Source organism: Macaca mulatta, chromosome 16 (genome assembly GCF_049350105.2).
Source record: "Macaca mulatta isolate MMU2019108-1 chromosome 16, T2T-MMU8v2.0, whole genome shotgun sequence".
Classification (NCBI taxonomy): domain Eukaryota; kingdom Metazoa; phylum Chordata; class Mammalia; order Primates; family Cercopithecidae; genus Macaca; species Macaca mulatta.
Genome location: NC_133421.1, coordinates 22019941 through 22043304, shown reverse-complemented (window position 1 = coordinate 22043304; position 23364 = coordinate 22019941). Strand labels below are relative to the sequence as shown.

The 23364-nt window shown below is 42.5% G+C and overlaps 1 protein-coding gene and 1 long non-coding RNA gene across 12 annotated transcripts in view; both read right to left on the bottom strand.

The window, feature by feature from the left end:
* Positions 1-22808, bottom strand: part of DHRS7B (dehydrogenase/reductase 7B) — a 63697-nt gene extending 40889 nt beyond the window's left edge. For 7 of the 11 annotated variants that reach the window (XR_013405704.1, XR_013405705.1, XR_013405706.1 and 4 more), the window contains exon 1: positions 22539-22597. Coding sequence is in view for 5 of the 11 variants with exons in the window: in XM_028835541.2 (XP_028691374.2) it covers positions 22539-22558 (20 nt within the window). In the remaining 6 variants the exon portion in view is untranslated. 11 annotated transcript variants of the gene reach the window in all.
* LOC144335368 (uncharacterized) lies at positions 14823-18718 on the bottom strand. Its single transcript, XR_013406184.1, has 2 exons — positions 17744-18718; positions 14823-17412 (listed from the first exon to the last, which is right to left on the bottom strand). It is a non-coding gene; the product is annotated as an uncharacterized LOC144335368 (long non-coding RNA).
* Positions 22809-23364: the final 556 nt, after the last annotated feature.

Below are 23364 nucleotides of genomic sequence, written 5' to 3'. Positions count from 1 at the left end.
CTTATGCCTTTGGCTTTCAACAGTTTGACTAGGATGTATCTAGATGTGGTGGATCTCTTTGTGACTGTCCTACTTGGAGCTCACAAAGTTTCTTGGATATGTATATTAATGTTTGTGGTAGCCTAAATAATACCTTTCAAAGATGTCCACATTCTAATCCTAATCTCTAGAATCAGTGGGCATGTTACTTCACTTATATGGTAAAAAGAAACTTTGCAGCTGTGATTAAATTAAGAATCTTGAGATAGGGAGATTATTCTAGACCCTCCAGAAGAAATCAAGCACTGCTGATGGCTTAATTTTAGGACTTCCAACTTTTAGAACTGTAAGATAATAAATATGTGGTTTATTAAGCCACTAAATTTGTGGTAATTTTATTATAGCTCTCGGCAAGTATGTCACAGACTCCTGCTGCTCTTACTCAAAGTTCCATGTTTTTTCATGAATAAATGCTTCTTTTTTAAAAAACGGAGTTTTGCTCTTTTGCCCAGGCTGGAGTGCAATGGTGAGATCTTGGCTCACTGCAACCTCTGCCTCTTGGGTTCAAGAGATTCTCCTGCCCCATCCTCTTAAGTAGCTGGGATTACAGGCATGCACCACCAAGCCCGGATAATTTTTGTATTTGTAGTAGAAACGGGGTTTCACCATGTTGGCCAGGCTGGTCTCGAACTCCTGACCTCAGATGATCCACCCACCTCAGCCTCCCAAAGTGCTGGGATTACAGGCATAAGCCACCATGCCTGGCCAAAGAAATGCCTCTTGATTTATTGCATGTCTTAGGTCAATTTCCACACCCATGAAATGGCTGTTTTTGACAATTTCGTCCTGTTTCATACTTTTTTTTTTTTTTTTAAGACGGAGTCTCGCTCTGTCGGCCGGGCTGGAGTGCAGTGGCATGACTCAGCTCACTGCAAGCTCTGCCTGCCAGGTTTACGCCATTCTCCTGCCTCAGCCTCCTGAGTAGCTGGGACTACAGGCGCCCGCCACCTCGCCCAGCTAGTTTTTTGTATTTTTTAGTAGAGACGGGGTTTGACCGTGTTAGCCAGGATGGTCTCGATCTCCTGACCTCGTGATCCGCCTGTCTCGGCCTCCCAAAGTGCTGGGATTACAGGCTTGAGCCACCGGGCCCGGCCCATACTTTTTTAATAGGTTGGTTTTCTAGGAGATTTCCCAGCCTCCTTGTCTGCCATACCAGATACCTTGCCCTCTTGCCAAGGACCTTTTATCCATTCAGACACTCTATGCCTTAATTTTTTTTTTTTTTTTTTAAATAGAGATGGAGTCTTGTTATGTTGCCCAGGCTGGTCTTGAACTCCTGGACTCACGTGATCCAGTGATCCTCCTACCTTAGCCTCCCGAAGTGTTGGAATTACAAGTATGAGCCACCATGCTTGGCTAAAGAAAATTCTATGGTATTTAACTGGAGAACTGAATCCATTAACATTCAGTGTTATTATTGATAAGAACTTAATACTGCCATTTTGTTCCTTATTTTCTGGTTGTTTTGTAACTCCTCTCTTCCTTTCTTCTGTTCTTCCTTTGTGGTTAAGTGATTTTCTCTGGTAGAATGTTTTGTTGCTTTGTATTTTTAGTAAACCTATTGTAAGTGTTTTGTATTGTGGTTCCCATGAACCTTACAAAAAAAATCTCACAGATGTAACAAGTCATTTTAAACAGATGACAACTTATCTTAAATAACAAAGAAACAAATAGAAATAAAGAAAAATATGTTTAAAAAAAACGCTTCTACACTTTATCCTCATCCCCCCCATTGACTTTTAGTTGTCTCAATTTACATAATTTTATATTATCTACCTCTTAACAGGTTGCTATACCTATTATTGTTTTGATAGATTTGTCTTTTCTAGCTCCACACTAGAGTTATGAGTGAATTGCACACCACAATTACAGTATCAGAGTATTCTGGGTTTGTCCATGTATTTACCTTGATCAGTGGGTTTTATACCTTCAATGGTTTCCTATTTGCACATCGAGTGTTTTCTTTCTGTTTGAAGAACTCCCTTTAGCATTTCTTGTAAGGTGGGTTTAGTGGTGGTAAATTCTCTCAACTTTGGTTGTCTGGGAAATACTGTATCTCTCTTTCATATTTGAAGGACAATTTTGCTGGATACAGTATTTTTGAATGGCAGTTATTTTTTTCTTTCAGCACTTTGAAAATGTTGTTCCACACCTCCCTGGCCTGTATGGCTTCCTGTATGCTTTTTTGCATCGTGGTTCCCATGAGGCTTCTTCATCGAGAAGTCTGTTGCCAGACAAATTGGAGCTCCTTTATGTTATTTGCTTCTTTTTTCCTGCTGCTCTTAGGATTCTCTCTTTGTTGACCTTTAAGAGTCTGATTATTATATGCCTTGGGGTCTTATTTGGGTCAAATTTGATGTTCTCTGATTTTCCTGCTCCCGAATATTTGTATCTTTCTTAAGTTGTGTAAAGTTTTCTGTTGTTATTTCTCAGACTAAGGTTTCTACCCTTTGCTCTTGCTCAACTCTCTCCTGAACACCAATAATTCTTAGTCTGGGCCTTTTCAGGTAGTTTTCTATATCTTATGGGCAATCTTCATGGCTTTTTGTTATTTTTTTTTTCACTTTTGTGTATTTTGTGTATTTTCTGGTTTGGTTTGTTTTTTATAGTGTTGCTCTGTCGCCTAGGCTGGAGTGCAGTGGCATGATCCTGGCTCACTGCAACTTCCACTTCCTGGGTTCAAGCGATTCTCCTGCCTCAGCCTCCTAAGTAGCTGGGATTTGAGGTGCACGCCATCACACTCAGCTAATTTTTTATACTTTTTGGTAGAGACAGGATTTCACCACATTGGCCAGGCTGGTCTCCAACTCCTGTACCTCAAGTGATCTACCCTTGGCCTCCCAAAGTTCTGGGATTACAGGCATGAGTCACCGTGCCCAGCCGTGTATTTTCAAATCGTCTTTCAGCTCACTGATTCTTTCCTCTGCTTGATCCATTCTGCTGCTGAAAGCCATTAATGAATTTTTCAGTTTAGCAAATGTATTTCTCAGTTCTGAGATTTCTGTTTTTTATTTCAATATCTTTGTTAAGTTTCTCTGATAAATTTCTGAATTTTGTGTGTGTGTGTGTGTGTGTGTGTGTGTGTGTGTGTGTGACCTTGGAGATCATTGAGTTTCCTTGAAACTACTATTTTGAATTCTTTTTTAAAAAATTATTTTTTAGGGCTGGGCATGGTGGCTTCTCCCTGTAATCCCAGTGTTTTGGGAGGCTTAGGTGGGAGGATTGCTTGAGCCCAGGAGTTTGACAGCAGTCTGAGCAACATGGTGAGAACTTGTCTCTACAAAAAATATAAAGTAAATTTCAAAAATTATTTTATTTTTTAAATAGAGACACTATCTCACCATGTTGCCCAGGCTGGTCTCAAACTCCTGGGCTCATGTAGTCCTCCTGTCTTAGCCTCCTTGATGCTTGGGATTACACGCCTGAGTCACTGTGCTGGCCTATTTTGAATTCTTGATCCTCCCACACTGTGCCCAGATGACCTGTAGGTAAAAACCTCCTGCAGTGTTGTGTTGCTGAGTAGCCATTATGATTTGCCATCTCCTTTGAATTACAGAGCAGAGTTTCCAGGGCTGGGGATGGCAGTCCTGCCTCCCACCTTTGTCTCTGCCTGTCCTCAGGATTTCCCCCTTCAGGCACTTGAGATGCTTCCTGTGGGTTAAGGCAGGGACAAATCTCCTGCTAGGGAATCCAAGATGATGAGGATGTTGGTTGTTCATCTCAGTCTAACTTTTTCCAGTGCAAAAATGGTGACTTGCAGGGAAATTTTCCTCACACTTGGTGCCAGGTAGAATGGATGTGGAAGTCCAATTCTCTTACCAACTGCTGGGAGCTTTTTCATTTCTCCATGGCCTCGAGAATTGTCTCATCTTCATGTATGAGTTCTGGGACATTTCTGGTGATAATCTCAGCACTATACATTTGTTTTTGGTTTTCTGTGGAAGTGAGTGAAGTCAGTTTGTTTCTGTGTTGCTACTTTGGAACCAGAAGTAGTCCAAATATATATTCTCGTTTCTGCACTCTTTTTGTTAACCCCATGTTCAGTGGGCTGACTTCCATGTGTACTTCAGGGCCCCAAGTTCTGCCATAGCCCAAGGCTTCAGAGTCTTCACTGATATAAGGCACGCTGGTTTTGGTCTACAACAGTGACAGCATTTAAAATGTCCTGAGATCACTGGCTACAGCAAGACCCCCAGCTCTGTTCAGCAACTCAACAGACTCTAAGCGCCACAAATTTCCCAAGGACTTATTAATATAACTATCCCACTGCTAGAAATTAAAATCTTGATAACACAGACAAAAAACCCTAATCACATAGAAATTATGTCTCTGAAATAATCCTATCCAAATGCCTTCATAGTAATGCATGTCAATTAGAAACTTTCAAGAAGAGATGCCTTTTAAGACATTATATATGCCAAGTTAAATAAAAAATGTTTGGGGAAAAAGGCAATATCCTTAATTCCAAGTTTATGAGAAAAAAAGACAGTAGATCATTGCAAAACTTACCTCTTGTTGTAAGAATTAACGTTTCCTCACTTTAACCAGTACCCTTGGCCTGGGGTCAATTGCTATAGTTCTCCAACCACATCTTCCTTCTGATTCAGTAAGAAACCACATTTTGTTTCTTGCAATTCATTGTTTTTTCCACAAAATAAATTCTCTTTAAATTCAAGTCTGACTTGCTTTTTGCTTAAGATCAAATTGCTAGCTGCCATTTTTCTATTGAGATATAAATAAATTTGAGGTATGAATGACCACTTCACATGGTTGATACAGCAAACTATTGTTGGAACCAGGCAGATCTTGGATCAAATACCAACATCATACTGACTGAGTACCTCTGAACAAGTTACTTAATGTTTTAGCCAGTTTCCTCATCTGCAAAATGTATCTAATATCTGCCTTATAAGATTGCAGAAAGGATTAAATACATATATGCATGTTTTTTGTTTTCTGTTTTGTTTTTGTTTTTGTTTTCTGAGACAAGGTCTCACTCTGTCACCTAGGCTGGAGTGCAGTAGTGTGATCTCAGCTCACTGCAGCCTTGACCTCTGGGATTCAAACGATCCTCCCACCACAGCCTCCCAAGTAGCTGGGACTACAGGTGCACGCCATCATGCCCAGATAATTTTTTGTAGAGATCCAGTTTTGCCACGTTGCCCAGGTTGGTCTTGAGCTCCTGAGGTCAGGCAATCTGCCTGCCTCAGTCTCCCAAAGTGCTGGGATTACAAACATGTGCTATGCTACAGCCCCCAGGCTTATATGTAGATTAGGAGGCCTTTTATTTGGTTTAGCTAAATGATATTATTACGACAACTACTGGATTATCTATCTGGAGTGGGTGTTAGGTAATATAAGAAACAATGAAGAGAAGGAACGAAGAAAATGGATAAATTATTATTCTTCCTTGTGCCCAACACTAATGGGCAACAAAATTAACTACAGATGCTCTTCAATTTACATAGGGTTATATCTCAATAAACCCATCATAAGTTGAAAATACCATAAATAAAAATGCATTTAATACACCTAACCTACCAAACATCATAGCTTAGCCTAACCTACCTTAAACATGCTCAGGATGCTTACATTAGCCTACAGTTAGGCAAAATCATCTCAGATAAACCTATTTTATAATAAAGTGTTGACTATTTCATGTAATTTATTAATGCTGTACTGAAAATGAAAAACAGAATGGGTGTATAGGTACTTGAGTATAGTTTCTACATGCATATGACTGTTGCACCATCATAAAGTTGAAAAATGGTTGAGTAAAACCATCTAAGCTGGGAACCATCTGTGGTTTAAATTTCCTTATCTCTCCTTATCCAGCAATGGAAAATGAAGCGACCTTTTAAAATTCCCCTTTTCATTAACTGAGATGCGTCTACAAGTACAATATTCTACCACATGCAACATTCTAAGAAATGTAACGTTTTCCCGTAAACCTGCATTTAAAAGTTTTTAAACACATTTTCTGAAGAATTGCTGAGAAACATTCCATTAAGTACCACAATTGAAAAATTGACAGGTTGATTTCTTTTTTTTTTTTTTTTTTTGAGATGGAGTCTCGCTTTGTCGCCCAGGCTAGAGTACAGTGGAGCGATCTCGGCTTACTGCAAGCTCCGCCTCCTGGGTTCATGCCATTCTCCTGCCTCAGCCTCCTGAGTAGCTGGGACTACAAGCACCAGCACCATGCCTGGCTAATTTTTCATATTTACTTTTAGTAGAGACAGGGTTTTACCATGTTAGCCAGGATGGTCTTGATCTCCTGACCTCGTGATCCACCCGCCTCAGCCTCCCAAAGTACTGGGATAACAGGCATAAGCCACCGTGCCCGGCCTACAGGTTGATTTTTTTTTTAATCCACTAGAATGGTGGGGGTCTCTACCATTTCTCTGAATAGATTCCTTTGGAAATCTGATTTTTACTATGTCTGCTAAAAGGCAACTATATAAAAAATTGTGGAAGTGATTTCAGGAGACCTACAAAGCCCTTGAAGCCCATCTGTACACTCCAAGTTACAATACCTACTTTTACTGGAAAATCTTTTCTTTTTTTTTTTTTTTGGAGACAGAGTCTCACTCTGTCACCCAGGTTGGAGTGCAGTGGCGTGATCTGGGCTCATTGCAATATCCGCCTCCTGGGTTCAAGTGGTTCCTCTGCCTCAGCCTCCCAACTAGCTAGGATTACAGGCATGCACCACTATGCCCAGCTAATTTTTGTAATTTTAGTAGAGACAGCATTTCACCATGTTGGCCAGGCTGGTCTCGAACTCCTGACCTCAGGTGATCCACCCACCTTGGCCTCCCAGAGTGCTGGGATTACAGGCGTGAGTCACCATGCCCAGCCTGGAAAATCCTTCTGCAATGCAAATATTCACCATTTAAACTTGGGTGAATTAGTAAACCTGGGTTTTTATAAATCTAGATTCCTTAAACTGAGGCAGTCCAGCATGACAAATGAAATGCTTGTTAGATTTATAGTTCCTGCATGTCGGAGCAACTGATTTGGAATAAAAATGTTGCCGCCATTTACTTCCTCTGTTTGATTTGGGAACTTATCCCATTTGGACCCCAGTTTTCTCACCTCCAGAATGAGTAGATTCTCATTCTACCTGCATCTCAAGGCAGTTATAAGATAAGACCTAAAGAGGTAACAGTTCCTTATTCACCGTAAAGCACTACATGTTGAATGGAGTCTGCTGGAATGATCAGTCTTCAGACCTGTCCTCAGCTGCTACAAGCATCCTCTACTGCTGCATGTCTACATCGGGTGAGTGTTTCTCAACCTGAGAGTAAGAAATTAGATCACAAGAAAGCCCAGAATTGTCTAGAACCTCCTGCCAGAGTTCCTAGAACCCTTGGTTGCACTTGACCTGTCCACAGGTGGTCTCTCTCTGGTGGCCTAAGAAAGGCCACTTGATTCATCTCTATGTTTCCTGTGCCATGCACAAGCTTGATGCTGAATAAACATCTGCTGACTTAATGATAAACAAATGAAAAGTAGATGTGAAAAAGAGCAAACACTTTTAACATGTTAGGCTCCCTCGCTGTAATCTTCTAGTTTTCAGTAACTGGGATTTCAGGACCCCAATTGCTGCCCCAAAGAGCCAGTAGTCAGCAATAACTACAACTCTTTTGTGCAAGCTGCCAGATTGGATCCTCCGAAGGGGATCACACAAGTGTATGAGAACCACTATTTGACTGTCATAATTTGTAAATCTCATGGGTTAAAATGAGAGGAAAAAAACTGACCCTCTGTAAATATCTGACAATGGATAGGGAGAGAGGAACTATGCTCCTTTCAGGTGTTTTTTATGTATTACAAAATGCTGTAACGTCACAATCCTTCATTCCTTTGAAAATGTTGTAGAAAACACTATATATGCCAACTTCACAAATCTGAAGTACATTTTTATTTCTAATATAATTAATATTTTGCCCATCCTGTGGCTATTTCTAACATGGCAGCTTTGAGTGAAACAATAATATTACACAGATGTCCAAATCATATTTTAAAAACAAGTAATTTTGGATGGGCACAGTGGCTCATGCCTGTAATCCCAGCATTTTGGGAGGCCAAGGCTGGCAGATCACTTGAGGTCAGGAGTTCAAGACCAGCTTGGCCAACATGGTGAAACTCCATCTTTACTAAAAATACAAAAATTAGGCCGGGCGCAGTGGCTCACACCTGTAATCCCAGCAGTTTGGGAAGCCGAGGTGGGCGGATCACCTGAGGTCAGGAGTTTGAGACTAGCCTGGCCAACATGGTGAAACCCTGTCTCTACTAAAAATACAAAAATTAGCCAAGCATGGTGACAGGTGCCTGTTATCCCAGCTACTCGGGAGGCTGAGGCAGGAGAATCACTTGAACCTGGGAGGTGGAGGTTGCAATGAGTCAAGATTGCACCACTGCACTCCAGGCTGGGCAACATACAAGACTCCACCTCAAAACCAAACAAAACCCCAAGTAATTTTTAGCCTATTACTATGAAAGGAAAATATCTTGGGCTCCTTCAAGCTGGGAACTGCTCAAGGCAAATCTACCTCCTATTCTATTCATAGTCATCCCTTTGCTCACAGAGATAGATGCATATTTTGATTGCCTCCTTTGGAAAGACTCTTCAGAAACTCAAAAGAATGTAACCAATTGTCTCTCACCTACCTGTGACCTGGAAGCCCTGGGAGTAATGGTGGGGTGGGGAAGGGGGGTGAGGGGGTGGGAGGGCTTGCTTGCTTTGAGTTGTCCCTGCATTTCTGGATGGAACTAATGTACTTCTTGCATATATTGACTGATGTCTCATGTCTTCCTAAAATGTATAAAACTAAGTTGTTCCCCAACCACCTTGGGCGCACATGTCTTCAGGACTTTCCGAGGCTGTGTCATGGGCACATCCTCAACCCTGGCAAAATAAACTTTCTAAATTAACTGAGACCTGTCTCAGATTTTCTCGGTTCACATTTTGGTAACCATGGGGGTATTCTGAGTGGGGATGCCCTTGACCTTTGACAAATTTCCTACCGGTGCTTGGTACCAGCATGAACTACCTTTATGACAATTTGCTGGGGTCTGAAAGCACTCCCTCCAGAGAATCCCTGATCTCCCAAAATTTGATCAAGATCTAAAGTTTATTTTGCTGTATAACTCCTCTCATTTTTTGGAGTTTTACCTGCTTCCAGCACAAGGAAGACAAGTGATTTTCCTGCTTCCATGATGATGGAAGGCAGTAACTCCTGTGTGGAGTTTGAGATTAGGGTTTTGTTTTTTTTTTTCTTTCCTGCTTGTAGAAACCACTCTTCAGCCTGAGACCAATCTCTAGGTAAGTAACTGAACTGGGTTTTGTCTTGGTTAAAGTTAAGATTAACAACTAACTGGTCATAATTCCTCCTTACCATTAGAGTGCTCAGTGATCCTATTGCTCTGTGTGTGTGTGTGTGTGTGTGTGTGTGTGTGTGTGTTTGCTATTTTGTTCCTGTCTGAAGTTTTTGTTTAAGGATCCTAATTCTAGTTCAGAGATGCATTCTAAAGGGACTTCACTATTGCTTTTTCTCTCAAATTTAATCTTAATTCAGTTTGTCTGTATGCACTTGTGTGAGGAACTGAACTGTTTTTCTCAGTTGAGAAGAAAAAAGGCGTTTTGCTCCTCCCAGCCGAAAGGTGCCCCTGGGTGACCGGTGGCCTCCTGGGGGTGTCTGGGGTTAAGTTCCACCCCTCCACAATGACATGCAGCAGCCTTGCAGGGAAATCCCCAACAGAAATTAATTTTTAAAATAGCTCTTCCAGGAAATACATATAAGCACTGATCACCCAGCGTTCTGAGCCCTCTCTGAGGTCATAGACTTCTGGAGAGAAAATGAGACACGTAAAAGGGTGGGAACGACTCAATGATGACATACTGTGTAGTCCTGCCCACAAGGAGCACATATCGGTTCACCACATAAAAACCCTAGACTACAGCTCAGTTCCCGCTTTTAAGAAAAAAAAGAAAAAGGGCAGGAAACAAATAATCAAAGAATGATGAGAAAAGAAGGAGAATGACCCCCTTTTGAGCACTCCATAGGTTTTATGGCACCTCTACTTGCCAAAGTTTATGTAAAATGGAAATAATATGGTCTTTGTGCACATTCACATTAAAGAAAAAGAGGACTAAGGTTGACCTGCAAACTACAGAGTTCCTAAGTATTCTTTTTCTCTATTTTTTCTTTTCTGCCTGCTCTCCATCTGCTGTTAGTTTTCTATTAAGATAAAAACCACTGTTTAGATCCAACAAGCTATTTTTGCAAACCACTAAATTTCTATTAATCTCATGGCTAAAAGTTCTGAAGTAAAAGCTATAGGGTGTTGGGGTGTGTGTGTATTTAAAAGACCTTTATAATTTCTATAACCCAAACTTTTTCTCTCCTCATCTTATAATGTAAACTGTGCTATTTGACTTTCACCTGAATTGGTTCCTTTAACATGAAAATTTAAGGCTATTTAGCTGACAGCTGCCCAGGGTTGTAAAACAGGTTATCAAGAATCTGAAAGTCTGATATGAATCTACAAAATTCATTTTATGAATCTACAAAATGTACTTCTAATGATACTTCTAATGGTACTACAAAATGAATCTACAAAATGTACTTCTATTGGCATGCCTAATATGTCTACATATTTACATATTGTGTACAGAATGTTTCACTATTAAAAATATATATAAAAGAGCTCTGAGTAATTGGCTTTAAAAAAGCACCTAAATCAGATACTAAAAAAGACGAGTCAAATGCTTTTTCAAGTTCATGTAACTTAAGTAAAATATTTAATAAATAAGCTAGTTTTAAAATTATTGGTAAAGTAATATTAGAAATGTGTTAACAATTGCCAGCATACTTTTTTTTTTTTTTTTTTTTTTTTTTTGAGACGGAGTCTCGCTTTGTCGCCTAGCCTGGAGTGCAATGGCCGGATCTCAGCTCACTGCAAGCTCCACCTCCCGGGTTTACGCCATTCTCCTGCCTCAGCCTCCCGAGTAGCTGGGACTACAGGCGCCCGCCACCTCGCCTGGCTAGTTTTTTGTATTTTTTAGTAGAGACGGGGTTTCACCGTGTTAGCCAGGATGGTCTTGATCTCCTGACCTCGTGATCCGCCCATCTCAGCCTCCCAAAGTGCTGGGATTACAGGCTTGAGCCACCGCGCCCGGCCGCCAGCATACATTTTTGCCTGCATTTATTAATCAAGCAATTTCATAATTCTCTGCCAGATATATTAAGGTGTCAACATATGGCACAGGGGTTTCAAAACTTCAAACCCAGCCCAAAACGAATGATCTTTGCTTGTGTAATTTTTAATAAATAAGACATTAATATTGGTTTAATGAAAATAGCTGCATCTTAAATATAGTAAGATTACTGTAACTTCTAATCTCACGGCTTTAGGCAGTCTAGTCCACAGGCAACAAGGAGGTTCCTTTTGGGAAAGGACTGTTACCATCTTTGTTTCAAAGCTAAACTATAAACTAAGTTCCTTCCAAAGTTAGTTCAGCTTATGCCCAGGAATGAACAAGGACAGCTTGGAGGTTAAGAGCAAGATGAAGTTAGTTAGGTCAAATCATTTTTCACTGTTAAGATTTTGCAGTGGTGGTTTCATAACTTTAAATTATGACTATCATAGTTTCAATAATGTATGTAAACAATTAAAATAAAATAATTTGGTAAATGTAATAGGATAAATACTTGTAGATAAACTGGTCATAATTTAGCACATAAAGTTAAATTAAATAATAGGTATTTAATTATTTGGGTATTTTCCAATAAATATATATTGTAGGAAAACCCTCTTGCTAAAAAACAAAACACTCTTGCTAAAAGGTGAACAAGTTCTGTCTAATTCAAAGCTTAAAGGTTACATATAAAACAAGGTAAAAGGAACCAGAAAATAAAAAGAGACATAAAGAAAGTTATAAAAATAAAGAGGTAAATTTTTGTATGTGTGGTAAGAAAGCTTAAAGAAAAATAATTTTATATGAGAAAGAATCTTGTATGGTAAATTTAGTCCTAAAATAAAATGACTGGTTGTTTAAGAAGGAGGGATGTTTCAGGCATGGTGGCTCACACCTGTAATCCCAGCACTTTGGGAGGCAGAGGCAGGTGGATCACGACGTCAGGAGATTGAGACCATCCTGGCTAACACAGTGAAACCCCATCTCTACTGAAAATACAAAAAATTAGCCGGACGTGGTGGCAGAAGCCTGCAGTCCCAGCTACTTGCGAGGCTGAGGCAGGAGAATGGTATGAACCCAGGAGGCAGAGATTGCAGTGAGCCAAGATCATGCCACTGCACTCCAGCCTGGGTGACAGAGCGAGACTCTGTCTCAAAAAAAAAAAAAAAAAAAAAATAGGGAGGGATGTTCAAGAGAAATCAGAAAGCCCAGAAAGCCCAAGCATGTCATGAATGATCAGTGTAAGTTGCAATAAGAGGATTTTTTTTTTCTTTTTTTCTTTTTTTTTTTTTTTCAAAATGAGGGTGGGCGCAGTGGCTCACGCCTGTAATCTCAGCACTTTGGGAGGCCGAGGTGGGCGGATCACGAGGTTAGGAGATCGAGACCATCCTGGAAAACACAGTGAAACAACATCTCTACTAAAAATACAAAAAATTAGCCAGAAGCTGGGCGCAGTGTCTCATGTCTGTAATCCCAGCACTTTGGGAGGCCAAGGGAGGTGGATCACCTGAGGTTGGGAGTTTGAGACCATCCTGACCAACATGGAGAAACCCCATCTCTACTAAAGTATAAAACTAGCTGGGCATGGTGGCACATGCCTATAATCCCAGCAACTCGGGAGGCTGAGGCAGGAGAAACGCTTGAACCCGGAGGGTGGAGGTTGTGATGAGCCAAAATTGTGTCATTGCACTCCAGCCTGGGCAACAAGAGCAAAACTCCATCTCAAAAATAAAAAAAATTAGCCAGGCGTGGTGGCAGGCACCGGTCCCCACTACTCTGGAGGCTGAGGCATGGAGGCTGAGGCAGGAGGATGGTGTAAACCCAGGAGGCGGAGCTTGTAGTTAGCCAAGATTGCACCACTGCACTCCAGGCTGGGTGACAGAGTGAGACACTGTCTCAAAAAAAAAAAACAAAAAGAAAAATGGGCAGGCCTGGTGGCTCAGGCCTATAATTCCAGCAGTTTAGGAGGCCAAGGCAGGTGGATCACCTGAGGTCAGGAGTTCAAGACCAGCCTGGCCAGCATAGTGAAACCCCATCTCTACTAAAAATACACAAATTACCTAGGCATGGTGGTGGGTGCCTGTAATCCCAGCTATACAGGAGACTGAGACAGGAGAATTGCATGAACTCTGGGGGCAGAGGTTGCAGTGAGCTCAGATCATGCCAGTGTACTCCAGCCTGGGTAAGAGAGTGAGACTCTGTCTCACACACATACAAAAAAGAAATAAAAATAAAAATAAATTTTAAAACCAAAAAACTTTAATATGACCAAGTTGTCATATTAAGTTTTGGTTTGCTTAGACATAAAAAAACTGAGATTAAAAACTTTTTTTTGACCGGGTGCGGTGGCTCACACCTGTAATCCCAGCACTTTGGGAGGCTGAAGCGGGCGGATTACCTGAGGTCAGGAGTTCCAGACCAGCCTGGCTAATATGGTGAAACCCCATCTCTACTAAAAATACAAAATTAGGTTTCTGACCTGTGGCAAGTAAAGAATGTCACTTTCTGACAGTCCCAGAAGTCCCAGGTTTATCCTGGAATCTCAAGAGGAGAGGAAATTCACCCAGCTCATAAGTATTTGATTACATAAATCATGGCTCAGCTTTAGAAAGTCTTATCTGAGATTCCTCCTGTGGAACAAGTTCCATGAAAGCAATTTAAAACCCTATGTAAAAAAAAAGTTATTGGCCGGGCGCGGTGGCTCAAGCCTGTAATCCCAGCACTTTGGGAGGCCGAGACGGGCAGATCACGAGGTCAGGAGATCGAGACCATCCTGGCTAACACGGTGAAACCCCGTCTCTACTAAAAAATACAAAAAACTAGCCGGGCGAGGTGGCAGGCGCCTGTAGTCCCAGCTACTTGGGAGGCTGAGGCAGGAGAATGGCGTAAACCCGGGAGGCGGAGCTTGCAGTGAGCTGAGATCCGGCCACTGCACTCCAGCCCGGGCGACAGAGCGAGACTCCGTCTCAAAAAAAAAAAAAAAAAGTTATTATTCTTGCTGCACTGTATACAAATAATTAGATCAAGTATAATAAAGCAAACCAGTCCTGGCATGATTTGTCTTTGGCAAAATTGGGAAACTAGAGAGAGAAAGTGTATGTCTCAAAACTATGGTACACCTGTTGTTAGATTCTAGTTTTGCCCAATGTTTTTTCAATTTTTATTATTTTCTACAATTCGAACTGAATTTTTTTTTTTTTTTTTTTTTTTTTTGGGACAGAGTCTCATTCTGTCGTCCAGGTTGGAGTGCAGTGGTGCGATCTCGACTCACTGCAAGCTCCACCTCGTGGGTTCACGCCATTCTCCTACCTTACCCTCCTGAGTAGCTGGGGCTACAGGCACCTGCCACCACACCTGGCAGTTTTTTTGTATTTTTAGTAGAGATGGGGTTTTACTGTGTTAGCCAGGATTGTCTGGATCTCCTGACCTCGTGATCCGCCCGTGTCAGCCTCCCAAAGTGCTGGGATTACAGGCGTGAGCCACTGCGCCTGTCCCTGAACTGAACTCTAATTTTTCTTGCTACAAGTCTTCAAAATAATGTTTTCAATTTTTTTCCTTTTTTCTTTCCTTCCATTTTTCCTAATTTGGAGTCTCTGAAAACTAAGCTGTGCTTTTTTAAAGCCCTGCAAACTGAAGCCAGACAACTTAGAAGAAAATAACAGCAACCTATTTACATATATAAGCCACTTTCATACCTGCTTCAGAGTAATGTGGCCTATATCAATTTTTCCAGGATTGTTCTTTGGTTTGTTATTGTTTTTCTCCCTTCCTCCCCCCATTTTCTCTTCATAGGACATGAGACTTCACAACCAGATAAGAATGAGCTTTCAGGACCTAACTAGGAATAAACTGTCCTAGCCATGAGAGATCAGATGAAACCTGAGACCAGAGACTCGTTTTCTTCTAAAATGCTTTCTCCAAACGATTTTAAAAAAGAAAAGTGGGGAAATGTGAAAGGAAAGTATCTTGGGCTCCTTCTAGCTGGGAACTGTTCAGGGCAAACCCGCCTCCCATTTTATTCAAAGTCATCCCTCTGCTCACAGAGACAGATGCATATTCTGATTGCCTCCTTTGGAAAGGGTCATCAGAAACTCAAAAGAATGCAACCATTTGTCTCTCACCTATTGGTGACCTGGAAGTCCCTGAGGAGGGCCTTACTTTGAGTTGTCCCACCTTTCTGGATGGAACTAAGGTACTTCTCACATATATTGATTGATGTCTCATGTCTCCCTAAAATGTATAAAACCAAGCTGTGCCCCGACCACCTTGGTCACACGTCATCAGGACTTCCTGAGGCTGTGTCATGGGCACGTCCTCAACCTTGGCAAAATAAACTCTCTGAATTAACTGAGACCTGTCTCAGATTTTCTGGGTTCACATTACCATATATGGCTATTGAAAAGGAAAAATATTAATAACAATTACTAACTTTGTAAAATATTTGCAATGTGCCAGATGCTGAACTACACATTCTCCATACCCATGATTTCATTTCATCCTCACAGCAATCCTGAGGTAGGTATGAGTTATTTTCATTTGCTACATAAGAAAAGTACCTGAAGTCACATGGCTAGTAAATGGTGGAAAAGAGATTTCAACCAATGTATTCAGACTCTGAAGCCCACATTCTTAACTCTTAAGTGCATCAAATAGGGGGTCATGTAAAAAAAATAATAATCCTTTAGTTGGAACTTTAAACAGGAAGGATTCTAATACTAAGAGATGAACAGATCCCTAAGCTTAGCTCTAATCACCTTGTTACAAGAAGTTTAGCCTAAAGCTGCCTCCTTACATATTTTAAGTTTAGCCTAAATGTCCCTCCATACCTAGTGACTTGTAACCTAACTGGATGTGCAAACAACCTTTAACGTACTCTTGTAACAAGTAGCCCAGTCTCAACCAATCACGGCAGCCCAGTTTCAGCCAGTCGTAGGCAGCCAATTGCTCAAATAAGGCAAACACTAGGCTGCAACCAATCTAGCTGTTTATGTACCTCACTTTTTTTTTTTTTTTTGAGACAGGGGATCTCCCTCTGCCGCCCAGGCTGGGGTACAGTGGTGTGATCATGACTCACTGCAGCCTCGACCTCCCAGGTTCAAGCGATCCTCCCACCTCAGTCTCCCAAGTAGCTAGGACCACAGGAATGAGTGGTACACCTGCTTTCATATATATATATATACACACACACACACGCACACGTACATACATATACAGATACATATACCATACACACACACACATATATATATATTTCTTTTTTCTTGTAGAGATGGGGGTCTCCCTATGTTGCCCAGGGTGGTCTCGAACTCCTGGGCTCCAAGCAATCCTCCTACCTTGGCCTCCTAAAGTGCTGGGATTATAGGTATAAGCAATTGGGCCTGGCCTCTACCTCACTTCCGTTTTCTGTATGTCACTTTCCTGTTTCTGTCCATAAATACTATCCAACCATGTAGCTGCCCTGGAGTCACTCTGAACCTATTCTAATTCCAGAAGCTGCTGATTTGCAAATCATTCTTTGTTCAGTTAAACTCTGTTGAATTTAATTTGTCTAAAGTTTTTCTTTTAACAACTCAAACAGAATACAAAGGGTTCTAAGCAACAATTGAACATAAACAAGCTAGCTGCTTAACAGGAACTCAGTAGTTTCCTTGATTCAGTTTAGCTAACACTTTAAACCAATAGCTGCTTAACAGGAACTCAGTACAGTTTCCTTGATTTAGTTTAGCTAATATTTTAAACTAATCTGGATTATAATGCCATACTCATACAGAATTCTGCAATGGTAGTTTCCTAAAGTAGTAATTTAATGACCACTAAGTGCTGCTCATATAAACTGGAAAAATGTATATCCCCTTCAGAACTTAGTGTTCCTAGTGCAAACATAGCTTACTTAATAAAACACTAGCTAAGTACAGCAAGAAAGCTCAAACCACTGGTAAGCAATGTTCAATCAATTTATCAGTCATCTGAACCAGAGCAACTCTATTTTGAATACAGGCTGGGTAAAATAAGGCTGAGACCTACTGGGCTGCATTCCCAGGTTAGGCATTCTAAGTCACAAGATGAGACAGAGGTCGCATAAGATACAAGTCACAAAGACCTTGCTGATAAAGCAGGCTGAGGTAAAGAAGCCAGTCAAAACCCACCAAATGGAAAATGGCAATGAAAGTGACCTCTGGGGCCGGGCGCGGTGGCTCACGCCTGTAATCCCAGCACTTTGGGAGGCCGAGGCGGGCGGATCACGAGGTCAGGAGATCGAGACCATCCTGGCTAACACGGTGAAACCCCGTCTCTACTAAAAAAAATGCAAAACAAATTAGCCGGGCGAGGCGGCGGGCGCCTGTAGTCCCAGCTACTCGGGAGGCTGAGGCAGGAGAATGGCGTGAGCCCGGGAGGCGGAGCTTGCAGTGAGCCGAGATCGCGCCATTGCACTCCAGCCTGGGCGACTAAGCGAGACTCTGTCTCAAAAAAAAAAAAAAAAAAAAAAAAAAAAAAGAAAGTGACCTCTGGTCATCCTCACTGCTCATACATTCTAATTATAATGCATTAGCGCACTAAACAACACTTCCACCAGCACTATACCAGTTTACAAATGCCATGGCACAGTCAAGAAATTACCCTATATGGTCTATGAAGGGAAGGAACCCTCAGTTATGGGAATTACCACCCCTTTCCTGGAAAATTCATGAATAATCCACCCCTTGTTTAGCATATAATCAGGAAATGACCATAAAAGTGGCCAGCCAACAGCCCTCAGGGCTGCTGTGCCTATGGAGTAGCCATTATCTTGTTTCTTTATTTCTCTAATAAACTTGCTTTCACTTTTCTCTATGGATTGGCCTCAAATTATTTCTTACACAAGATCCAAGAACCCTCTCTTGAGGTCTGGATCAAGACTCTTTTCCGGTAGCAAACTCAGTGGCCATCACAGACCTCTCCCTCCACTAAGCAGTTTAAGTGGCCAAGTCTCATGTTACTGGGAACTTTAGAAGATGGGAGGGAGAGTTCAGGTAAAATCCTAAGGAATTTGTTGTATTTCCTACCTGGGTGGGTGGCAAGAAGCTTTCAAACTGAACTTACATGCCGTTCAATCCCAATTTTCACCCTCATGCTTATGGCTTTCCAGAACAGAGAGTTAATTTCTGCATTAAAATAACATTGGCCACCAAAGAAAGGTTTCATATGTGTATAATGGGGTGGGAATGAATAATTCCTACACCAGCCAACATTATGGATGTTGCTCTAGTCCAACATTTTTCTGTACTGTAAGTAAATTTTTTTTAGTTGTCATGCAAACATAGAGTAAAAATTTTAAAACTGAATTTTCCCTGTTGCCTAAAGGGAAGGAGATCTTTTCTCTCCTTCCTTTTCCTTACAGTATTTCTTTGAAAAACCCAGTATTGGCCGGGCGCGGTGGCTCAAGCCTGTAATCCCAGCACTTTGGGAGGCCGAGGCGGGTGGATCACGAGGTCAGGAGATCGAGACTATCCTGGCTAACATGGTGAAACCCCGTCTCTACTAAAAATACAAAAAACTAGCCGGGCGTGGTGGCGGGCGCCTGTAGTCTCAGCTACTTGGGAGGCTGAGGCGGGAGAATGGCGTGAACCCGGGAGGCGGAGCTTGCAGTGAGCCGAGATCACGCCACTGCACTCCAGCCTGGGAGACACAGCGAGACTCCGTCTCAAAAAAAAAAAAAAAAAAAAAAAAGAAAAACCCAGTATTTATAAATTATTCCTCTTTCCCTTTGATATGCATGCAAATCTTTTTAAAGGCTAAATAAACTAGCCCTACCTTAGCTTTTTTAAACCCAATAAATACAGTAAAACCCAGGACTGTTTTTCTGAAGGGCCTGGAACCCCCTCCTTTATATTTATTTATTTATTTTTTATTTTTTATTTTTTTTTTGAGATGAAGTCTCACTCTGTAGCCCAGGCTGGAGTGCAGAGGCACAATCTCAACTCATTGCAATCTCCGCCTCCCGGTTCAAGTGATTCTTCTGCCTCAGCCTCCCAAGTAGCTGGAATTACAGGCGCGTGCCACCACACCCAGCTAATTTTTGTATTTTTAATAGAGACGGGGTTCGACATGTTGGCTAGGCTGGTCTCAAACTCCTGACCTCAAGTGATCTGCTCTCCTCAGCCTCCCAAAGTACTGGAATTACAGGCGTGAGCCACCATGCTTAGCCAAACCCCCTGAACCCCCTATTTTAAATGGAAATATCCAGGAAGAAAATGACCCAGCCCTATCACTGTGGGAGTTTAACCTAGGCAACTCAACTACTCGTTTTATCATAGAGCTGTTTTATGTTTTCCTTTGGAAAAAAGTAACTAGGTAGCACAGATGACCAACTCTATTACCAGATGAATTTAGAATGAACTATGAAAGCATGTACAGCAAATGTCAAGTCTTCTTACAAGAGGACAAATTACCATTAATCTTGAGACTACATAATGGGTTGTATCTGCTCAGCTACATACAAATAAATGGTGGTATTTATTTGTATGTGGTATTTCTTTTTCTGAAAGAAACTGCATTAGTATATTATCCATAATACATCCCAGTCTGGTTTAATGCTTATTATTCTTTTTCTTTTTTTTTTTTTTTTTTTTGAGTCAGGGTCTTACTTGTTGCCCAGGCTGGAATGCAGTTTACTGCAGCCTCAAACTCCTGGGCTCAAGTGATCCTCCTGACTCAGCCTTCTGAGTAACTGGGACGACAGGTGCACACCACCACACCTAGATAATTTTTTATTTTTTGTAGAGATGGGGTCTCCCTTTGTTGCCCAGGCTAGTCTCAAACTCCCGGCCTCACGTGATCCTCCTACCTCAGCCTCCCAAAGCACTGGGATTACAGGTGTGAGCCACCACATTCAGCCTCAGACAGGTCTTTACGTAACAAGATACAAGCTCCTCCTAGTCTCAAGATTTCACACATGCCCTTCCCTCCTTCTGTTAGCTCTTTGTCCATTTAACTCCAACTCAGTCCTTGAAGTCTCAGCTAAATATTATTTTCTTGGGAAAGCCTTCCCTGTCTCTTCATTTTCCCCCCCAACACGTCCGCCGCCCCCAGCGTGCCGGTGACTCCACTATATATTCTCACAGCACCCTCTACTGTTCTCCACAGCATGCATCACAATCGTAATTAACATTTAGTTTTATGTATATATTTACTGTCTATCTCCCTTGCTAGATTTACAAGCAATTTAAAGACAGGGGTTTTATTTGTTTTGGTCATCACTGTATCCACAACACCCAGCACAATGCTGGTACACTGTAAGCGTTCAATAAGTATCTGAAGGAATTAATAAGATTTGTAGCTAAGTGCTAGGTTCTGAAGTGACGTGGTATTGGATCTGCCTTTACTGGCTCTATGCCTTTGTTATTGTTGTTGTTTGAGACAGGGTCTCACTTCCCCCCCACCCGGCCCCAAGACGGAGTCTCGCTCTTGTAGCCCAGACTAGAGTGCAGTGGCGGGATCTCAGCTCACTGCAACCTCTGCCTCCCAGGTTCAAGCGATTCTCCTGCCAAAGCCTCCCGAGTAGCTGGGATTACAGGCACCCACCACCACACCCCGCTAATTTTTGTTTGTTTGTTTTGAGACGGAGTCTTGCTCTGTCGCCCAGGATGGAGAGCAGTGGCGGGATCTCGGCTCACTGCAAGCTTCGCATCCCGGGTTCACACCAGTCTCCTGCCTCAGCCCCCCGAGTAGCTGGGACTACAGGAGCCCTCCACCACGCCCGGCTAATTTTTTTGTAATTTTTTTAGTACAGACGGGGTTTCACCGTGTTAGCCAGGATGGTCTCGATCTCCTGACCTTGTGATCCGCCCACCTCGGCCTCTCAAAGTGCTGGAATTACAGCGCCCAGCCAATTGTTGTATTTTTTAGTAGAGACTGGTTTCACCATGTTGGCCAGGCTGGTCTCGAACTCCTGACCTCAGGTGATCCGCCCGCCTCAGCCCCTAAAGGTGTGAGTCACCGTACCCAGCTAAGACAGGGTCTCACTTTGTCACCCAGACTTGAATACAATGGCGTGATCTCGGCTCACTGCAGCCTCAGTCTCCCAGGTTCAAGCAATCCACTTGCCTCGGTCCCAACAAGTAGCTGGGACTACAGGCGTGTGCCACCATGCCTGGCTAATAGCTCTATGCCTTTGGATAAATTTCTCAACATCTCTAAGCCCATCTCTCCCTCCATAAATGAAGATTATAGTTCCTATTATTAGGGTTATTACGGGATTGAGTAATTCAGTAAAGGGATTAGTACAATGCCTGGAACATAGCAAACACTCAAAAAATATCAACTATTATTAAGGAATGGAGAAAAGGGGACATGTACATGGTAGGGAAGGCATATTCCACACCCTTGATAAAGGCACAAACATAGCTTCCATTACGCAAACACACCGTTGCAATCGGCAACAGTGTAAGCAAGTATTCTCCTTACTAAATGTATGAGTGTATGAAACCCAAACGTTATTTCAAAAGTAACTTCACGATTCTCAAATCATTACACAAACGTTTAGAAACTGAAAAAAGAGCATTAGGTGGCTACCATTTGTTGAATACCTACTATGTGCCAGACACCAGCTGAGCACCTTGCAAGTGCAGTCTCATTTACGCTTCACAACAACCTTATGAGTGGGTTTGTTATTCCCAAAGTTACAGCTGAAGAAACAGACACTCCGAGTTTAAAACATTTGCCCAAAGCCGCACAGCCAGGAAGCCCCAGAGTAAGTATTGGAAGAGCAAGACATCTCAAACAGCCATTCCCGTGGACGCTCGAGTCAGCACCCTCCTTCTGCCTTCTGAAAAACAGGAATTCCTTTGGCTAATCCTAACTCGCCGTCACTGGCTAAGGTGCCACCGTCCCCCATCGCTCAACCCTCGGTCTTGCCGCAGGCACACGCTGCGGGGGCTCCCCTACGTCGCGCAGAAATGCGGGAATAAACAGGCTCGAGCCAAGAGCCCTCTGGGAGCAGAGGCCTTTCACACACAGCGCCCAGCGCGACACCCATTTCCAGCCGCGGAAACCGGACTCAAGAGACCTCGGCGACAGGCGGGGTTCCCAGCAAAGCACTCGCCGGAACCAAAGCCCTGGTCCCAGCGACTGGGCTGTCTTCCTTCAGAGTTCCGCGTTGCGGGGATCCGAAAGCCGCCCGGGATTCCGCGCGCTCCCCCAGGGCCCGCGGCCTTCGCTCTACCACTACACCGCTTCCCCTCACCCAGGCCGGGGAGTCGCCTCAGCTCAAGGCCAGACCCTATTCCCTGATCTCGGAGGTTCCTTCTTCCCCAGCCCCTACCTGGTTGCCGGAGAGACCATAGTCAATCCATCCTCCCGCCTCGGAAGTGACGTGTACGCAGCCGGCGAGGCTCCGTCCAATCACAGCGTTGAGGCTGCGCATGCGCGTTGGGCGGGCGTCCCTCAAGGTGTACGTAGGACCCGCTAAACCAGAGATCTGAACAGGGTCCACCTGCATAACTACAGTGCCTTCATCTTCCGGAGGGAAATTCCGAAGGTCGTGGCTGGTGTTCCGTGGACTTTCGGCGAAGAACATAGTTGGAGAATTCACGATACAGTTATCAAGATGATTATAATGCCACAGTAATCAGAACAGTGTGATAACTGGTACAAAGGTAAAAACAATGAATGAAAAAGAGAGAGGCCAGAAACAGACCCGCAGCTATGTCGTCACTTTTTCCTCCTACAAGTAGCCACGGTAATGCAATAAGGAAAGTTTTGTTCAATATATAGTGCTACGTCAATTGAATGTCGATTGGGGGAAAATGAACCTTGACTCCTATCTCAAGTAAAATAATTCTAGATGGATGGTAGACCTGAATGTGAACAGCACAGCTCTAGACAATAAAATCGCAGAATATCATAACCATGAGAGAGGAAAATAACGTTTTAGCAGAACACAAAAAGTGCCAGTCCTAAAGGAAAAGGCTGATAAATTGGGCGTCAGTAACTATAAGATACCGAAAAGACCCCATTGAGAAAAGGGAAAGACAATAGAACAGACAAGATATTTGAAATACATATATCTGAAAATGAATTTTATTCAGAATATATACGTACTTCTTGCAAATAAATTTTTTGAAGGACCTGAAGTGATTTAAAAAAAA